Source organism: Lethenteron reissneri, chromosome 27, assembly GCF_015708825.2.
Source record: "Lethenteron reissneri isolate LAM-NWPU_2019-01 chromosome 27, ASM1570882v1, whole genome shotgun sequence".
In the NCBI taxonomy this organism is placed as follows: Eukaryota; Metazoa; Chordata; class Hyperoartia; order Petromyzontiformes; family Petromyzontidae; genus Lethenteron; species Lethenteron reissneri.
The window spans coordinates 6,397,879-6,416,879 of NC_083805.1; the positions used below are offsets into that span (position 1 = coordinate 6,397,879).

The 19,001-nt window shown below is 46.9% G+C and overlaps 1 protein-coding gene across 4 annotated transcripts in view; it reads left to right on the top strand.

The window, feature by feature from the left end:
• The window catches only part of CIT (citron rho-interacting serine/threonine kinase), a 57,341-nt gene that overhangs the window by 23,112 nt on the left and 15,228 nt on the right, over positions 1-19,001 (top strand). For all 4 annotated transcript variants that reach the window (XM_061561262.1, XM_061561263.1, XM_061561264.1 and 1 more), the window contains 20 exons: positions 469-609; positions 980-1,105; positions 1,318-1,413; positions 2,371-2,487; positions 3,178-3,287; positions 4,513-4,594; positions 6,081-6,173; positions 9,974-10,171; positions 10,862-10,915; positions 11,142-11,339; positions 12,009-12,202; positions 12,921-13,056; positions 13,851-13,955; positions 14,172-14,312; positions 14,409-14,516; positions 14,689-14,851; positions 15,026-15,187; positions 15,753-15,890; positions 17,221-17,401; positions 18,524-18,615. In XM_061561262.1, coding sequence (XP_061417246.1) covers positions 469-609; positions 980-1,105; positions 1,318-1,413; positions 2,371-2,487; positions 3,178-3,287; positions 4,513-4,594; positions 6,081-6,173; positions 9,974-10,171; positions 10,862-10,915; positions 11,142-11,339; positions 12,009-12,202; positions 12,921-13,056; positions 13,851-13,955; positions 14,172-14,312; positions 14,409-14,516; positions 14,689-14,851; positions 15,026-15,187; positions 15,753-15,890; positions 17,221-17,401; positions 18,524-18,615 — 2,635 coding nt within the window. The remainder of the gene's footprint in view (positions 1-468; positions 610-979; positions 1,106-1,317; positions 1,414-2,370; positions 2,488-3,177; positions 3,288-4,512; positions 4,595-6,080; positions 6,174-9,973; positions 10,172-10,861; positions 10,916-11,141; positions 11,340-12,008; positions 12,203-12,920; positions 13,057-13,850; positions 13,956-14,171; positions 14,313-14,408; positions 14,517-14,688; positions 14,852-15,025; positions 15,188-15,752; positions 15,891-17,220; positions 17,402-18,523; positions 18,616-19,001) is intronic.

The following is a 19,001-nucleotide window of genomic DNA, read 5'->3' on the forward strand; positions in this document are numbered from 1 at the left end:
GAACAATAGCCATGATAGTAGCGATAAAGAAGGTGACTAACCACAGGTGAGCGAGTGACTACGGTTGAAGAAGCGAGTGCTGAATTATCAATAAACTTGATCGCTTTAAGATGAATTCTGTACACTATGCAATTGGAAGAGAAGCAATCCACCCCAGACATGACAGCGGTGGCTGGATATTTTCTGCTTTGGTTAGCAGCAGTAGTAGTGGGCGTTTTATAATACAATCTTGCTGTTGCTCTCCAACACAGCGGTGTGCTGTACTAGTAACGAATTGGCATGTTCTGTTAACGTGACAAACCTTACTAATTGGCTGTGTCGGGTGGTGGCGGGTTTAACGACACATTTATATATTCACGCAATCTAACCCCCCAAAAAACCTGTATTATGGACGATATTGATCGCGAAAGCCTACTACGTGTTAAACTGGTTTTGTAATTGACGGCTGTGTCTGGTGGCGCGCCGCAGGCGGTGCTAGCCAGCGCCGAGGCGACGGAGCTCCTGCAGAACGTGCGGCGCGCCAAGGACCAGCTGGAGAGGGACGTGGAGCTGGCGCGCGAGAAGCACGGCAACAGAGAAAACATGCGGCGACGGCTCGAGGAGAGCGAGGTACGGTGTCGTTTCGCGTCCTCCTCGTCAGTCTGTCGTTCAGAGTCTCGTGACCTCACGCGCTGCGTAATGTCCGTGATTACCAATGATAGGGGGAACGTGGCCTGTCGGTGAAGTATGTCGCGTTAGGTTGAGCGCAGGTGATGGAAAGAGCTGCTTCTCGGTGTCGAAATTAGATACTGTGAATCATCGCTTTATAAGTCCAGAGTAAGTTGATGTTGTTTCTGCTTTCATGGCTGTCGAGCTCGGTATGAAACACAGTTTTATTTTGAAACAAAGTTTCCTTTCATAAATTTTGGTTAAAGCAAATATTGTATTTCTAGCCACGAAGCGTTGTTGGTTGTCATCCTTTGCCACATTGCATTTCAAGGAACGGTGCAGAACTCTGGAAGGTCAGCTGAAGAGGCTGGCAGTGATCGAGAGAAGAGAGAGCAAGCTGAAAGAAGATCTACATACCAAGTCCCAACAGACACAACAAATGGCAGAGAAGATTAAGGTCGAGACATTATTAAGTGCTTTAATATGCGTCTCAATATATTGTTCCAGCAGTGCCGTAGGATTAAGCGCAGTCGGCAAATGTGCTCTTTTGAGTGCCCCCCACGTATGATAAAGACGCACATGGCATCTTCGCTGGATTAATAATTCCACCGTGGTACAACGCTTGCGATGTTGGTCTGGCATACCATCTGAGACTGCTGTACTTTCCAGGAATTGGAGGAGCAGTGTCGAGAGTCAGAAATCAGCTGTCGGCGGCTGGAGGTCCACGTCAAACAAAAGGTGCAGATGTACGAAGAAAAGATTCGGGTGAGGATCCTTATTGTGTCTTGTTCTTTAGCATTAAGATGTCCCCAATCGTTTAATGACTGCATAGATTGTTGGGCAGAGTCTGAAAAATCGATGCTACCTTAGAGTAATGGTTCGCCGCACACTGGATTTACAATCCAAAGGTTGCCGGTTTGATGTCCCGGCGTGGCAGTTTAAAGCATCGGCAAGTGTTCACATCCTCCGGCCTCTGTCCACCCGGCAGGATAAATGGGGACACCACAGTCGGCCAGCAGGTTGCTTGTGGTGGGGTAAAGTCTGGGTACTCCTCTTCCAAGACACCTATGTGTGTACATGTGTTTAACTTATTTTCCACCGTACATTGCCAATTGTGCTAATCGGAAGTGCAAGAATATGCCACAATACCCTCTAGAGGGGCTTCTCGTCACTTTCGCCAACAGTAGCGTGAGAAAGTTATTGCAAGGCTGCTCCGTCTATTTTATTTCTGAAAAATCTACTTAAAACTGTTGTTGGTTGTTCAATGTGTACACCTTGATTACAAATACAGTCCAGGTTGAAGGTGCAGCTGTCCAGTATCTGCAAACCGAACTATCAATTTAGTGGAAACCTTCAAGAGAAGATGCTGTGCTTGGTTGCTGACTACATAAGCCCATTGAGGACTGGGGCAATAAACAACTTCAAACAATATTCTTGGTTCTTTCGGTAAGGTCGCGTAGAAGGGAAATAATAAAAATAAAACTATTAAATTATCACGACGTTTCGATTGCAACACAAGCAATCATCATCAGGTGTGAAAACCACAGCAAGAAAAATTTATTATTTCCCTTCTATGTGACTTTACCGAAAGAACCAAGAATATGAATCCCTGCAGTCACAAAAGCTTTGAATCGAAATTTAACTTAAACATAGTTCAATGGCCATGAAACAAGTTACATTGTACGTGCATTCTGACATCGTGCTTGCATATTTTGGTGGCAGGTTATGGATACACAAATTAAATTAGACTTTGCAGACAAAGAAGTCTTGGAGCAGAGTCGAACAAAACACGAAGAGGACGCAGTGGAGAAGACCAAAGTCTTGGAGGACCAGAAAGCGGTTGGTGCACTGTGAACATCACAACTCAACTCTCTTGTCTTGTGTATCATTCACGTGATTAATTGTATTTCACGTGTGTGTATATTTGTTGCCATTAGTTTTATCTTTCATAGTGTGCAACAGTGTAAGCCAATGCTGAATTTGTCTTTTTTTCCCATTAAATCAATACCAAACTGTTTGTTCTTCTGCCAAGTGCAAACATTTTCTAAAAGCATGGCTATGTTACATAGTTTTGAGAAGATTTCGATCTAGAGTTTGCAATGTGATCCTCATCCTCCCTTAACATCTGCTGCAGGACCGATCGATAGAAGTAATTTCCTACTGTAGTTTGCGTAAATGTCACCTGTAAGGAAAAGTGGCACTGTTAATAGTGTGGTGATCAAATTCCGCTGTAGTCGTAATATTACCTGTGTGCCCATTCCTGAATGTTTTTTGGTTGCTGGATGATGGGAGCTGCTCGCTGAACAGAAATACTACCGCGTTTCAGTTTTTGCCAAGTGGTCGGTGGTTTCCGTGATGGCGACGATGTTTTTTTACTCGTGCGTAGGTTTTTTGCGGTTGTCCTGTGCAGCTATCAAATGTGTTTTTGGGTTGTTCCGCATGTTGTTTGGCTTGAGGTCTGAAACTTTCCTCAAAAGGCTGAGAGCTTCCTCTTCACGTGTGGTCTACTTTGCTTTTCTTTCCAATCAGACGATCAAAGCCATGGAGTCAAGGATCCGCGCACTGGAGCAGCACATCACAGAGCTGAGCGAGGCCAACAAGATGGTGGCTAACAGCAGCATGTACACGCAGAGGAGCATGTACGTGCCAGCTGATGTGTCTTAGATGCACACGTGTACGTGCATTGCCCCTTTTGTCAGTCCACTGTTGGATGAGTACCTCCGCACACTGTGCGGGTCATGAGGCTTATATTGAACAAACGTCACGCTGGTTGGCGCGTATTGCTGCACTTCTGGGCAAATAAAGTTGCACGTAGCTCTGCAACTCTTGATAAATTTGTTTAATTCCAGTTTAAAAATTGTTGTTGCACGAGCAACAAATGCTCTTAATGGATGGAATCGCTTGGTCGTGGCAACGTAATGCTCTCCTCACAGCGCAAACATTTCTGACTTCTATTGTATGTGTGCCAATCTTTTTAAAAATGAAACTGAATTAAAATATCTTACAATTTAACATCACTCAATTTAAGGAATTTGCCTTTCGTTAATTTAACACATTTTCACACCTCAAATGTGTCGATTTATTTTTCATGAATGGGCCGAACAGGTGCCTTTTCTTGCTTAGATGTCTGGCTGGGCTCTGTTGGCTGGGTGGCCCAGGTGAGACAGGAGTGTGGGGGCCGGGCCTCCTAACCTGTATTAACGATTAAAGGCAGGCCATCATTGACTGCAATGGCTCAGTAATATGCACTATTTAATTTCTTCGGAAGAAAAGTTGCATCTTTTTAACATGGGATGTTGCGTAACATTTGCGGAATGATATATAGTTATGTGAAGTGCAATTAGCACTTGGTAACTTTATACGTAAAGTTGGGACATTCTAATAGTGAGTGGTAGGGTGTTATGTGCCAAGACACCAGTCACAACACTTTTCCAGCTTAGTGTTATTTTCAGCCTTTCAATCCAGCTATGGTAATATCCAGCAATGAGTTGGGTTATTTCTGAAAGTGCATTGTCACACATACACTGGTGAGACTTGGCCATAAAGAACGCTGTCTCTGGTGTAGGCCAATCAGTTTCAAAGACAATGCATATATTGTCAGAGCATGTTTGTTTGCATGTTCACCGCAAGTACGTGTGGTAAATGCAGACTTGGTTCCTTGCAAAAGGTTTCTATTTGGTGTTTGAACATTTTAACACCTGTTTCATTGCCAGAAAAGCGTAAAACCTATTCTTATTTTTTCGCACGTTATTTCTTTTGCCGACAGCTTAACTGCTCTTGAAAACCAATGATGAATATTTGAAAATGCTACCCTGCAAATGTTTTTATTTGTTTGTAATTGCACTTTTTTGTGTGAGAATGCAGAAAAGCGCAGGAGGAGATGATCGGTGAGCTGCGGCAACAGAAGTTTTACCTGGAGACACAGCTGGGCAAGGCTGAAGCACAGGTTTGTTGAAACTAAGGTGTCATTTTATAAAATGAAATGGCAAGTTTAATTTGTTTTACTCTGCTACAATAATTTCCTGGACCTCCAATTAGCATGGTTGGCTACGTACGGTGCAGAAGAACTTCAACATACATGCATTGGTAAATTTTAGACCACCCAATTGAGCAATATTCTATTAATCAGAAACAATATGTCCTTATGCAGCTAACTTTGTTTGGCTTTTAAAGTAAAGATCATTTCTAAAATTGTCACCGGTAATCTAGTTGAGTTGATGAGCTTTCAGGCTTCCAGCCATACTATTTATTTGTCCATAATAAAGGTTTTTTGGTTAGATCGCATTGTTTATAAAATTTGTCGCAACCATCCACCACCTCACACGGTCAATCAGTAAAAAATGTGTCACTTTGACTAAAGACAAAAAGTTGACTACTTTAGCCCACCGGTGTGTTGAAGAGTGGATCCACAACATTTAGAATTTGAGTACGACGTTTCGCTGGAAATTCCATCCTACATTTTGGGGCGATTTGCCAGAATAGTGAAACCATCCACCTGCTTCCGGTCTTAAATAGTGCAGGATGACGTCATCATTGTTGAACCCCATCAGGATTCGAGATCAGAGGTGGGGGTGTATGGAATTATGTAATAGATCAATAATCAGCCACTTTGCATGCGACTCACCTGTAAGGAATTGCAATGTGTTGTGTATTACTTAATAATACGCTTCCAGGTTGCGCTGAGTCTATAGTTATGACAGCGATTACAATTATTTGAATTCTTCTCAATTTCAATTGATTTTCTAACTAATCTTGGCCAGTGATAATTAGTTCTGCATAACACTTCAACGGTATTAAAAGCAATTGAATGTCTTTGTTGGCAAGCATGCTCTGCCACCCCTGACAGCTGTGTTTGTGAGAATTTAATGTTCCTTTGGTGTTCTTTTATTCTTATTTGTGTTGGGGTTAAATGATAATAATTTTTTTAGTGCCACAGGATTCGTTCATTTGAAGCAGCTCATTATGTCATTTGGAAACCCTGTGCACAGCACAGACGTGGAGCTGTGTAAGCCCCTCCCTATAGAAATGTGAAATGTGCAGCACTGGCTCAGGCCAGCAGACAATTGCACTGTCTCACTGTTGTTTGAACCAAATAGCGAAGGCATTAAATAAATAAAATAGAATGAAAACAACTAAAATGAAATTTAATCAAATTAAATCAAATCAGTGATTTTATTTAATTTAATTTGAGTTGTTTTCATTCTATTTTATTTATTAAATTTTTACCTACGTGACTTTACCGAAAAAACCAAAGAGTATGAATCCTTGCAGTCACGAAAACTTCAAATCTAGAATTAGCGAAGGCATATTAAGTGCATTTAGTTTGGTATGCTGTGGATAGATTTTTTTTTTTTTACCATTCGATCTTGTTTGCACCCCCCCCCCCCCCCATTCTATTAATTATTGTACACAATCCGTGCTTTGTGGTGCAGGCGCGTGCGGCAGAAGAGAGACTCCAGCAAAGCCAGGAGGCCAGTAGCGTCGCTCGCACAAGGGTGGCGGAACTCGAGGGCAGGCTCCGTGAGGTAACAGCTGGCTATATGCTACGACTACGTAGCTCCCGACAGTTCCCTATCGTGCTTTCCCGCGCGTTTCAGAGGTTTGACAAATCTCGCTGTACGTGCTGGAAACTTGTTCAGACGCTGAGAGAAGGAACTAAAAGCAGCTCGGCACGTGGAGCGAAAAAGGTAGGGGTCGGCACGGTTTGAACCGACTCAAACTGGTTTCAAATTGAGCAAACCAAACCAGCGACGACTGAACCAAACCAAACCAAACTAAGCTAAACCAAACCTCTTGAGTTGGCTTGAACCGAAAAGATGCGCGGCAAACAATATTCGCATTCAATACAAATATCAAGTGTATTAATCGCTAATTTCTACGCAGGCTTTCTTCATATTGAGATTCACTAGCAAGTACTGGACGACGATGTCGTCCACAGCCATCTCCTCAAGCTTGGCACGCCCAATGTCCTTGAACGCTGTGTGGTAGTTCAATGGCAGTGAAACCCCAACACTAGGCAACATCCGCGCCCACGAGCGCACACACATCTCGGCCTTGAACGTGCACTTGTGCAGGTTTGGTCGGTCGAGAAAGGAGCGCTTGGCGGCCGAGTTTGCTCTCTCAGAGGGCACGGACGACGCCGGGATAGGCAAATAGTCGAGGGCCACGCGTCGTAGGCGCGGGTACTTGCCGCCGTACAGCTTCCACCACTCGACGACGTCCATGCTCAGGTCCTGAGTCGGCTCAAGCAGGAAGCGGTCGACCTCGGAGGCGGCGCCGTCGTGAGCGTTGGGCGCGTAGACCATGTCAAAGAGGATGTTAATGCCGCCACGCGGCGCCGCCTTCGGCGCCGCGTCCGTCGTCAACGCTGGGTAGCGCTGGTTGAGAATGTCCGTCATCATGTCCTTGATATTGCTGTACTCGGTGCTCGAGGCCGCGGGCTTGGGGTGGCGCAGGTCGAGAAAGCGGGCGACGCGGCTTGGTTCGGACGAGAGAAGGTCGCTGTACTTGACCATGTAGTCGGAGATGGTCACGGCGGCCGAGCTCACGACCACATGAGGACTCGGGCGGTGGGTCATGCAGTGGCTCGAGAGCCTCCTGCGCCGTGATGGCGTTCGAGATGGTGCAGTACTCCTCGGCGCCCATGGCATCGGAGATGGCCGCCGGCTTCTCCAAGAACTGGCAGAGCAGCGCCGCCTGCTCCCACTGCTCGTCCGACAAGCCGGCCTGGCTCCGCGACCAGCCGGGCTCAAGGCAGATGGCGTCGATCACTTGGCGCTGCCTTAGCGACGCCGTGAGCATCACGTACGTGCTACCCCAACGTGTGACCACGTCGAGGCAAGGCGGCTGCAGCGGGCACTTGAGGTAGTGTCGCGCGAGCGACGTGTAGGCCGCCCTCTTCGTCTTGCTCTTGCGGATAGCGCCGAGCGTCGCGCGGAGGCTGCGCAGCAGTGTCTCGAACGCGCCGAATGAGGCCTTGACGCCGAGGTTGACGCAGTGCGCGATGCACCGCAAGCAGCACGTCGAGCGCAGGTTGCTCCCCTCGAGGAGCGTGAGGGACTTGGCGGATGCGACGGCGTCAGAACCGCTGTCGGTGACGACGGCGAGCAGGCGCGGCCACACGCCAAAGTCGTCGAGCAGCTCGTGCAGGCGCTGCGCCATGCGCTTGCCCACGCCTTCGCCCGGGGCCACCCAAAAGAAGTGAATGATGCAGTTGCACATGGAGAACGACGCCGGGTCCATCCAGTGGAGGGTGACCGAGAAGAAGCCGGTCATGGCGTCGTTTGTCCAACCGTCGTAGGTCAAGGAGACGCAAGAGCCAAAAGTAGTAAAGTACTGTAGCACGAGTAGCTTGAGGACGACATACATCTCGAGCATGCGGCGCTTGACCGTGCGCTCAGACTTGGGCTCGTAACCTGGGGCAGCTCGTTGAAGAAGAGTCGTAAAGGGATCCGATGTTACGTGTTTATGGCCTAGACCACTCGTCGCGATGTACTCGGCGACAAAGCTGTCCATGGCCTTGCTCGCGTGCGCTGACATGGGCGTGGCCATCTTGGACTGCACGAGCAAACCCTTCCCCGTCGGCGGCGACGTGACGACCGTGGGCGACTCGGGGTCGACGATCCCATGGGTCTTGAGATGCTTGATACGGGTGCCCGAGGAGGTGGAGCCCGCGTACTGGAGGGTGCAGATCTTGCAGGTCCGGCTCTGCACGTCGCCCGCGGCCTGGCTCGTCTCAAAGTACTCGTCGTGCCACAGCGCTCGGGACACACGGGCCTTCTTGGGCTTGGGCTGCGTCGCGGTCTGCAGCGCTGCGGCGCCGAGGGTGCGCATGAGGCTCTGCCGCGTGTCGCCGCGCGTGGCGTCCGGGCTCTCACGTTCGCTCGCCATCGGCTCCTCGTCGCTACCGGCGTGTTTGGTCTCTTCCACGTCGTGGATGAGATACCTTGTGATGCTGGAGCCGCCGGGGATGGCGCCGTCTTGAGCCGCTCGAGCCATGGAGATGCAATTGCAAAGTGAATTCGCAGGCAAAGGCAACTACAGCATGTCCTTTCGTGTCGCCTTTACAACCAACCAAACTAGTTTGAGCCGGTTCCACCCTGTCCGAGCCAAACCGAGTCGGTTTTCGTAGCACCAAACCAAACCGAACCAGTTCAAAAAGAGCCAAACCAAACCGATTTGGTTCGGTTCAAACCGCGGTTTGGTGGTTTGAGCCAAGCCGTGCCGACCCCTAGAAAAAGGTCATAAGTCGTGCGGAACTTCGCGTGCTGCACAAGCCGCAGACACATCGGAGGGCTCACTTGCCACACTCGTAATCCTGCCTAAGAGGTCTTTGAATGGTATTGAATGGATACATTTTCACAGCGCTTCCAGACAAGATTTTGCTTTGGTTTTACCCTCCAATGTTTGAGACCGTTTGTGTAAACATTTCCTTTTTGTGGGTAAAGAGAACAGTACCACGAAGTCCTGAGCAATCACAATACATATTGCACAATACTAATGCACTGAAACCAATTATGACGAATTCATGGCATATTCAATCACTCAATTCTTACATTTAACTGCAATGATACGTTGTACCAAAACTTACAAACCCAAGAAAGGGTTTTCGGTAAAAAAAAACTTAAACGTATTTAAGAATCTGTATTTTTAGAAACAAACTATACACCAAAGGTTAGCATCGTACATTCATGAATGCAAAGTACAACATTTTACCTTGTTGCACTGCCTACTTCTGACCACCACACTGCCCCACAACCACTTATGACAACTGAGCATGCGTGGCGATCACAAATTCAAGCACTATTCACACTCAAATCTTGCTTAGCCTCCGAGATCTAGCGAGATGGGGTGCCTCCCAATTGCGAGATGATAACTACCTCGCCTGGTGTACAGGAGGTCGTGGGTTCGATCCCGACCATGACGCCTTTATATTTGGAGTTGGCATGTTCTTTCCGTGGTCGTGTGGATTTTTCTCCGGGCCCTCCGTTGTATCCCTCCACATTTATAAACATGCGTTTAGTGTGTTTGGCTGCTATACATTTCCACGTGATCAGCCACTTTGAGCTATAATTTGTGGCCAGGTTGCCTCTGAAAAAGAGCTATACAGCTCAATGGGTCTTACCTGGTAAAAAAACAAAGATTTGGTCATAGGCTATTTCTACGCACAGTACAGCATATGCATTTGTCAGAAAGTGTCTGGTGGTGGTGATTGGTACGATGGCAAAGTTGCATGTATGCATGTTGAACAACTTTCACACGGTACGTAGCCAACCATACTAATCGGTCGCATGCTGGCGGACCGATGACTCGCGCCGCGGTTCAGGCTGCATTTGCGGCAGAGCAGCGGAAGCTGGACGGGCAGCGGGAGGTGGGCGAGGTGGCTCTGCAGCTGCAGGAGCGGGAGGCCGAGCTGCAAGCTGCGCGCGCCAGCTGCTTCGCTCTCGAGGTCAAGCTGCGCCGCGTGCAGACCGAGCTGGACGAGACGACGGCCGAAGCAGAGGAGGAGATCGCCTCGCTCAAGGTGTGTCCCATCGCCGCTAGGGGCAGTGGGCGGCCAGTCTCGACAGAATGCGCTTGGGATGTGCTCCCGGTTTCCAGCTTACAAAAAAAAATCAGGACTGTTTATGACATGTTGGGCAATCCGAAAAAATGAATTATCATTGTTTTGGATTATTTTGAAAAAGGAACAGGCGTCATTGTTACGACATCGTTTTCACTGTTTGTCTGTCAAATAGGGTGTCGCGTAGCTTCGAGAGATGTCACTTTGGTGGGCTCGAAGACACAATTATCTAACAATGTAAAGAATCCAAAAGAGTTCTGATATTTACTTAAAATCTGAATTTTTTTTATCCTAAAAATTATCTCGATTAAGCACAATTTACGGTCATTTTCCATGTTGACGTGACGGTTGATGTGATGAGCTGTTTATGAACCACCAATTAAATACATTGCCTGTTCCTGTTTCTGTGTGGGATGCCCACTATTTGTGTTTGCATTATGGAATAATAACTCGAAGGATATGAGGTTGTATTGAATTCTGTTAAAATTAAGTTTTGTTACAACCTCTGGCACGGTAATTCAATAATGAAACTTTCATCTGCATTAGATGAGCTAAGTGTGAGATATGTCTATTCAATATTTTTGAAACCTGTGTAATATTGTATCCTCTAGACACCCCGTGTAAGCTTCAACTTTGCTTTACCATTTACAGGCAAGCAGAGATGACATCCAGAAGAAGTTTGAAACCCTGCGAGAAAGCTGCTCGGTGAGTGACTTTGTTGTGAGGTTTTAATAAAACTCATACTTCATGGCCAGTAAAGGCTTCAGTTTGTTGAGCCAAAACCAAGTCGGATGTCTCCAATTACGAATGATCAAACACCGAAATAACGCGGCTTTACTGTACATACAACTACAGAAAAGCGCACGTGGAAGCTTAACTTTGAAGCCTCTTGTATTCCGTTGACGTGGCCGAGCGTATTGTGCGCTCGCAGGTGATCACGGAGATGGAGGAACAACTGGGAGAGCTGAGCCAGGAGAACTTGGAGCTGAACAAGCAGAACTTCTACCTGGGCAAGCAGCTGGAGGAGCTGTCTGGCGCCGCGCTGGAGCGGGGTCGTGCGCAGAGCGAGGTGGAGGGCTTGCGTCGCGAGCTGACCGCGCGTGACGCACGTCTCTCGAACCAGGACGCGGTAGGGGACCTCAGTCCATAAACACTCTATTTGCTGCCGCCTGCACTCGTCAAATGCGTGGTTACATGCTTCATTGTTGTGTCGTGGCCAGCAACTGGTGCTTGGGGGCTTTGCTTCCGTCAATTACTTGGCTCACTGATGATGGGGGATGAAGTGTTTTGAATGAGAAAGAAATCTCTTTGCCGACCTCATCCCTACGAGTGAAAGTAATAAGCCTCCAGGCTGTAATCTTTGAGGATCCCTGTTTGAAACGATTGGTTTTGCATTATTGTTGTGGGAAGCATAGTCTTGACGACATTTGCGCCACATTTTTTCTTTTTAACACGTATGTATGTACGTTATGTTTAAATAATTTCGCACCGTATGTAGTGAACCCGTGCTAATCGGAAACTAATTACAATTCGCATCAGTCGCTCCGACTAGTCACAATAAATGTATGAGATGTAAAGCATGTTTGGTGGTCTCCTCTCGATTAAATGAGCCTTGGTAAGGCAGGGGTGAAGCGGGTGCACCACCGCTTCACGCCCTCCGTTATCTGTGCTCATTAAAACGATTAGTGTCGGTGCCACGAACCTTGGCTTAGAAATTCCCGCTGCTCTAAAGAGGTAGGTAATGTAAATGTATTTTTTTTTTGCCGGCTGCATTCTATCTGCGATTTCACTTTCGTAGACTCTCAACATGCTGAAGACGACGTGCACAGAGCTGGAGCAGCAGATCACCGACTTGGAGGGCTTGAACGACGATCTGCTCGCCAAAGAGCGCGCGTGCGAGAGCTCCCGCTCCGCTCTGGAGACGGAGTGTGAGCGGCGCGAGCAGCGCGTGCGGGAGCTGCTGAGGCAGCAGGATAACGACCGGCAGAACAGGTGATTCACCGCCACCGCCGCCACCACCCGGCCAACAAAGCTATCGGCTTTGTCGATTCTTCCTGGGTAACGTATAGAACGCACGACTTTCTTTCGTGCACGTCGGTACGAATGGGCTCATGGTTATAATGGTAAAATCTCCAACGGCTCTTTGATGTGTTTCTTAATACGGCGGTCGTGGACACGCTCCGGCTTTGTCGCGTGTCGACGATGCTGGAGCGTAATATTAGATAATAATTTTCAGTTCTGTTTTGGTCGACTGCTAGATGAAGGCCGTCGCATACCGTGTTGTTCCAGGCGCTTGTTTGACCATTCGCCACATTGCGGTTTGGTTCAGTTATCATTTATTTCAGTTTCATTTATTTGGTCTAGCCCTGTGAGCCATTTGGCTCTTGAATCGGGTGCAACCGCAACACCTGGTAAAGGAGGCACCCAGGATATCACTCGCTAATAATAATAGCCATGGCTGGAATCGAACTCTTATCATATGGTTTATTATTCATTGCTACTAACACTTGGTGTGGCAGTTGATATGCATCAATTTTGGGAGGGCTTGATATTAATTTTATCTTTGTATGAGCATACGGAGCCTTCGGTCTAAGAGAAACCTTGTTTGTGGTTGTAAAAAATACAATACTGCATAGATATTGATATGTATTGATTTCTACTTCTAAAATGTATTGTTCTATCATGTGCCCGTCTTCTCCTTGTGTTTAAGGATGCGTGTTGAACAGAAGAGTGTGGAGTTGCGGCAGGCCATTGAGTTGGCGGTCCGGGAGCACAAGGCTGAGTCCCTCGCTCTGCAGAACATAGCCAAGGAACAGCGACTGAAGGCCGACAATCTGGGAGAGATGGTAATAATTTTATAAATTGCCATTATTTTCTTAATGTAGTGTAATGTACAGCCCTTTGTCAATCCACTACTGGATGAAGGCCTCCCCACCCCTTCGATCATCGGGGGCCGTTTGACCATACTTCACCACGCTGGTCAGTGCCAGTTGGTGAATGGGCAGAACAGAACCAGGACAGTTCCCGCTCGCCCGGAATGCATCAATTTTGGAGGGCTTGTAGCTGCTCTCTCGCTGGTTCAGCAGTTCCACTGCTGGTTTAGATGTTTTCCGCCTGAGGACGACCGCTTGTGTTGCGATCGAAACGTCGTGATTTATTTTATTTTATACCTACGTGACTTTACCGAAAGAACCAAAGAGTATAGATCTCAGGTTGCTTGATTCATAGCATGGTGCGCTAACTACTGCGCCACCACTCTACCCAAATATTCCTTTAGTCTGAATTGAAATAAATGTCAAATAACAGTATGGTACAAATTTAAATTGTATATTATGCAAATGCAACTTCATCTCAAGATACCATACAAAAAGTTGAAGATGTACATCATGAGGTTTAAAGGGAGGCATTTATAGCTTTAAAGTAAGGTGCGATCGAAATCAGTTCATAGATGGATGACAGCGAATCGAAATCAGCGGAGAAGAGGCAAATCTGGAGCCTGGATTCGAGATTGTATTTTATTCAAGAAAATGAACGTTATTCTGGTGTCGTGTTTAATGCAGTTGTGTGACATGCTTTTAAACAGGATACTTAATGATGGGCTGTTGGGTTGGATGGTTAAAACTGTACTCTTGTCTCACAGCTCAGTAACCTGGAGAAGAAGCATGCCATGCTGGAACTCAGCTCCAAGGGCCTGCAGCAGAAGCTGGAGACGGAGCGGGAACTGAAGCTGAGGCTCATGGAAGAGGTTTGCGTTGCTGCCGCACAACAGTCCTGCCACTTTGCTTGACCGACAGGGTTCCAGGACCACCCTCGTTGACAATCTCACTGCTGTGACGCGTGAAGTTGAAAACGATCTGAAAAAGCATTATCACAGTATAGCTAACTACAGATTGTATATTGCGGAAACACTATCCACAATTAAGTGACCTTCACGTGTCTGCTGCTGGCCTCTACGTTACAGCAAGTGAAACTGCAGCAACAGCTGGATACGCACAAGACACGCATCCACCGGCTGACTCAGGGTCTACAGGAATCCCTGGACCAGATCGATCTTCTCAAAACGGAGAAAATCGATTGGGAGAATCAGACCGAGAACTTGCAGGTGAGTGGTTGCTCAATAGCGCCGTAGCTTTGCATTCGTTCTCTGTGCTGAGGCACCGCGTCGACTGAACGGTGCTTTTGTCGTTCTGTGTCACAGGTGATGTTCTCACAAGAGCGGGTGAAGATGGAAGGAACGATCGGTCAGCAGACAAAGCTTATTGACTTCCTGCAAGCTAAACTGGACCAGCCCACCAAGAAGAAAAAGGTAACTAGGCTTTTCAAATTACAGTTATATGCAGAGGGCGGTTGAGAAGGATGCTATTTGAATCTTGTAAGGATTTTTTCTCACAGCAGCGACCGGGTCCGCTTATGGACCCAGCCGCTGCAGTGATGACTTGTACGCACACCTGTGAAGACTTGTACACACGCCTGTGCAGGGGCTGTTTGGGTGGAAGAAAGACGATGGGCCCACGCCGCAGCAGCTGCCTTTGCCGTACACGGAGCTGAAGGCCGCTCTGGACAAAGAGAAGAATCGCTCGAGTGAGCTGGAGGAGATGCTGCAGAAGATTCGCGTGGAGCTCAAAGCTGCACGGGAGGAAGGTGAGACCCGGAGCCACATCGTGTTTTTCGGAGAGCTGAGTGTTTATTTTAGGCAATCATTTTGCAAAATTCTCAGTATTCTGTCTTTTTGCACCTCCGCTTAGCACGGTTGGCTACGTACGTTGCGAAATAAGTTCGGCACACGTACATCCCTGTTCTGTAATGGCCCCACAGCTGCGCATCTCAAAACCGTGGACCACCAGACAAGCAACGGCTCGGCAAACACCCAGCAGCAGATCATCATGTCGGCACTCGTGTGCTCACCGGGACATCAGCCCAGCCCCATGAGTCTCCTGGCTCCACCAAGCCACAGGAAGCAATCGGCCACTCCAGATGGTACCTCACGCTTCCATCGAGATGAATGTAAATGTCAGTCTCGAAATGTCTTTTAAAAAATTTCAGTGGGTTGAGCAGCGGTGCATATAATTCGTAAACTGCTTATGAACCTGACGAACTGAGTTCGATTCCTGGCCATGGCCAACGTGAACCATTTCTGGGTTCCCCCTTCACCAACCCACACTGACAAACATGGTGAAGTATGGTTAAACGACTGCCGTGACAAACATGGCTTGGAGGAGGCCTTCATCCAGCAGTGGATTGACAAAATGCTCTTAAAGAAGCAAATGACGAGTGTATTTTAGAAGCTTGTTTTTTGAGTCAACACTTGTATACACTGATTTTGTAGTGTAATGCTGGCGGATGATTGTTAAAATATTGCTCGACATGTTATTGTACATTTGACTGCAAGGACATTAGCGGGTTAGTAAAGGATCACCTGTCCAGTGTGGATAGGAGCTGAACTTTTAAGTGTACCTCACGAATAATGTTCTCGGTGTTGGCGTCATTCCTCCGTCACGCAAAGAAGCACTGCTCACAGCTTCGTTTTTTTCTGTTTCTCCAGAGTTGGGGCGCCACATCAAACAGAGAATGCATCACAACATCCCACATCGCTTCAGCGTCGGCCTCAACATGAGAGCCACCAAGTGCTCCGTGTGCCTGGACACCGTTCACTTTGGCCGCCAGGCCTCCAAGTGCCTCGGTTTGTTTTAAAGCGTCTTCGCAAACGCCATTGCCCCCCCCACCCCCCTATTGACATTCGTGTGTTCACATGTACAGTGACGGCGGTGTGTATACAGCGTAGGCGTGTATATAGCAGATCACAAGTTGAATACGAAATGTAGCAGTCTTTTGAAATACGTGGTCAACCAGGTTGGTGTCTGACTGTGTTGTTGGCCGACTGGTTTTGCATCACATTATGTTTCTAAGGTTTGTTGAGTTCTCGTATCCCATCTTGTTGTTGTTGTTGTTTGCCTCCATGCAGTTTACCGTTCGCTGTGTGCTTGGTGTCCCCCTGTGTGTTCCCTTGCTGTGTTTTGCCCCATTTCCACCTGATGGTGATCGCTTGTGTTGCGTTCGAAACGTCGGGATTTATTTTTATTTGTTTAGTTAAATTTGTATTTATTTCTACATACGTGACTTTACCGAAAAAAAAAACCCATGAGTACAGTAATTTCTGCAGTCACGAAAGCTTCAATCCTATAACAGTGGTTTTCAACCATTCTGGGCCCACGAACCAATGTCAACTCTCAATAAAACATTTTCACTGACCACTGTGCTCCGATAATATATGGAACAAATGTAAAACAATGCTTGAAATCGTAGTATCTGCAACAGTACCATGGATCACTTCCAGCGGCCCTATGGGCACCACCAGTGGTCCAAGGCCCACAGGCTGGGAATTTATGAAGAAGTTCCCATCCAGCACATGCATTTGAAAAGTCGGATATCCATCCGAACGAAAGCTATGAACTAAACAATTTTAATTTTACCAGGTAAGGCCCACTGAGCTCCATAGCTCTTTTTCAGAAGCGACCTGGCCACAAATGATATCTCAACAAAGTGGCTTATCATGTGGACATTTATAGTGGCCAAATACTCTAAACGGATGTTTTTAGATGTGGAGGGAAACACCAGAAGAGCTGGAGAAAAATCTACACGACCATGGGGAGAGAGACATGCAAACTCCAAATATACAGACGTCAGGGTCGGGATTGAACCAGAGGTCGCAATCGGGTACCCGATACCCGTACCCTACCCGATACCCGGCTACCCGTACCCGGGCGGGTACGGGTACCCGTTTGCGACCCTGGTGCGGCCGGGTACGGGTAAGGAATCTAAACCCGTTTGCGACCTCTGGATTGAACCCATGAACTCCTGTAAATAAATGTGAGGTAGTTAACATCTAGCTACTGTGGTGCCAATACGCGGTGTGACCCGAAACTACATTGGAGGGTTAAAACTACTTTCAAATAAAAACATGGAAATGCAATTCCAATCTCGTCTGCCGTCTGCCTTGCACGCGTGCTTAGAGTGCCAGGTGATGTGCCACCCCAAGTGCTCCGTGTGCCTGCCTGCCACGTGCGGCCTGCCTGTCGAGTACGCCACGCACTTCAGCGAGGCCATGGTGCGCGACAAACTCAATTCGCCCGGCCTCAAGCTGCCTGAGCCACCCCACAGCCTGCGCTTGCAAGGGTGGATGAAGGTGCCGCGGTGAGTTTGTGTTTAAAAAGAGGTTTCCAATACTGTACATGTTTTTTGTGCGAGTAAGTGACGTTCACTATGCTAATTGTTTTTTTTACCCTTCTATCTGGCAACAAAACTGACATCTTTTTTACAAGGAGTCATGTTTACATAGACCACAATATCTGCAGTCATACATTTTTTTTGCATTATGACTGCAGGTATTGTGGTCTATGTAAACATGACTCCTTGGAAACAAGGTGTCAGTTTTGTTGCCAGATAGAAGGGTAAAAAAAAACAATTATCATATATTTACTGGCAAATGAGGTTCTAATGGTGTTCACTATGCTGTTAGGAAAATGTGTAAAATGCATATGAAGTATTTTCCCCCCCCCATATAATTTGTCAAATGAACGCATTTACAATGCGGTTGAATAGGTGTTGCAGTCCATTGTCGATCCACTGCTGTTAACTCCGCATGCCGTGGCAGTTTTGAAGATTTTTCTTTACCATACTTAATTTTTAGTAAAACGGAAAATGACGTAGAACCAATTTAGATATTGTCCACGACTTGATGTTAGCCGTGGCCGGGCATCGGAAGCGGGTCATCGGGCTAGGAGCAACGCAGTGTGCTAACTACTGCACTACAACATGCAGTCCATTTTACTTAACAGTCAGTGATGTCTTTAACTTGTGTATGTTCTCTGATACATGCATTCTACTCTCTGCTTTATTGTAATTCCAAGTATATATGCATGCTTCTTTACATACTGTGAACTTTTGTTATATTTTCTTTGTCGCCATTCAAGTTTCCGATCCAATATGTCATTGCGTATAATATGCACCTATTTCAATAGTTTCTCTTCCGGCACATTGGTATCTAAATTTTCATATTAAAATTCAGTTTTCTAAAAGCACTTCACCCTGATTTGACTCGCCTTTTTATTGATAATTTTCATCAGTAAATGCATCGATGCAATCTCGGTGTAAGTTGTTCACTGTAAATGGCTTTAATTCTTTAATATGTTTTTTTCATTTAGGTATTTGTTTGCGAGAACTTGTACGACTGCATCAGTTTCCACTGAATCGAATGTTTTCTTGTAGTCTATGAGAAATAACAGCAGCGTTTCCACTCTACCTGCTCTGTCACAGAAATGGACGACAGGGGTTGCTTGGTTGGGACCGCAAGTACTTGGTGCTTGAAGGCTCCATGGTCAAGATATTTGACAATGACAACATTGACTGTAAGTTTACATGTTTCTGCATTTTTTTACATTTTTTTTTACATCTCATTTTCAATTCGTAAATGAAAAAAATTATTCCAATTCTGCACAGCAGATGTTGGCCGGTGGTCCAAGTGGTAAGCCCAGTGTTCCTCTCGTAGTTCCGGGCGGTAGTCCTGCCGGTCTGGATGGTAGTTCTGGTGGTCCTCGTCAATGTGCAAGTGATCGCAGTGGGCCGAATGGTAAACTCAGTTGTTCCTAGTGGTCGTCTGAGTCCCGGTAACCTAAGTTGTCGTCCGGGAGATTGCGGTTGTAGTTCCGGTGGCCTTGCCGGTCGACCCCAATACAAGTATTGTTCAGAATCGCCATTATAACGTGTGCCATAGGCATAGGCCATATATCTAACA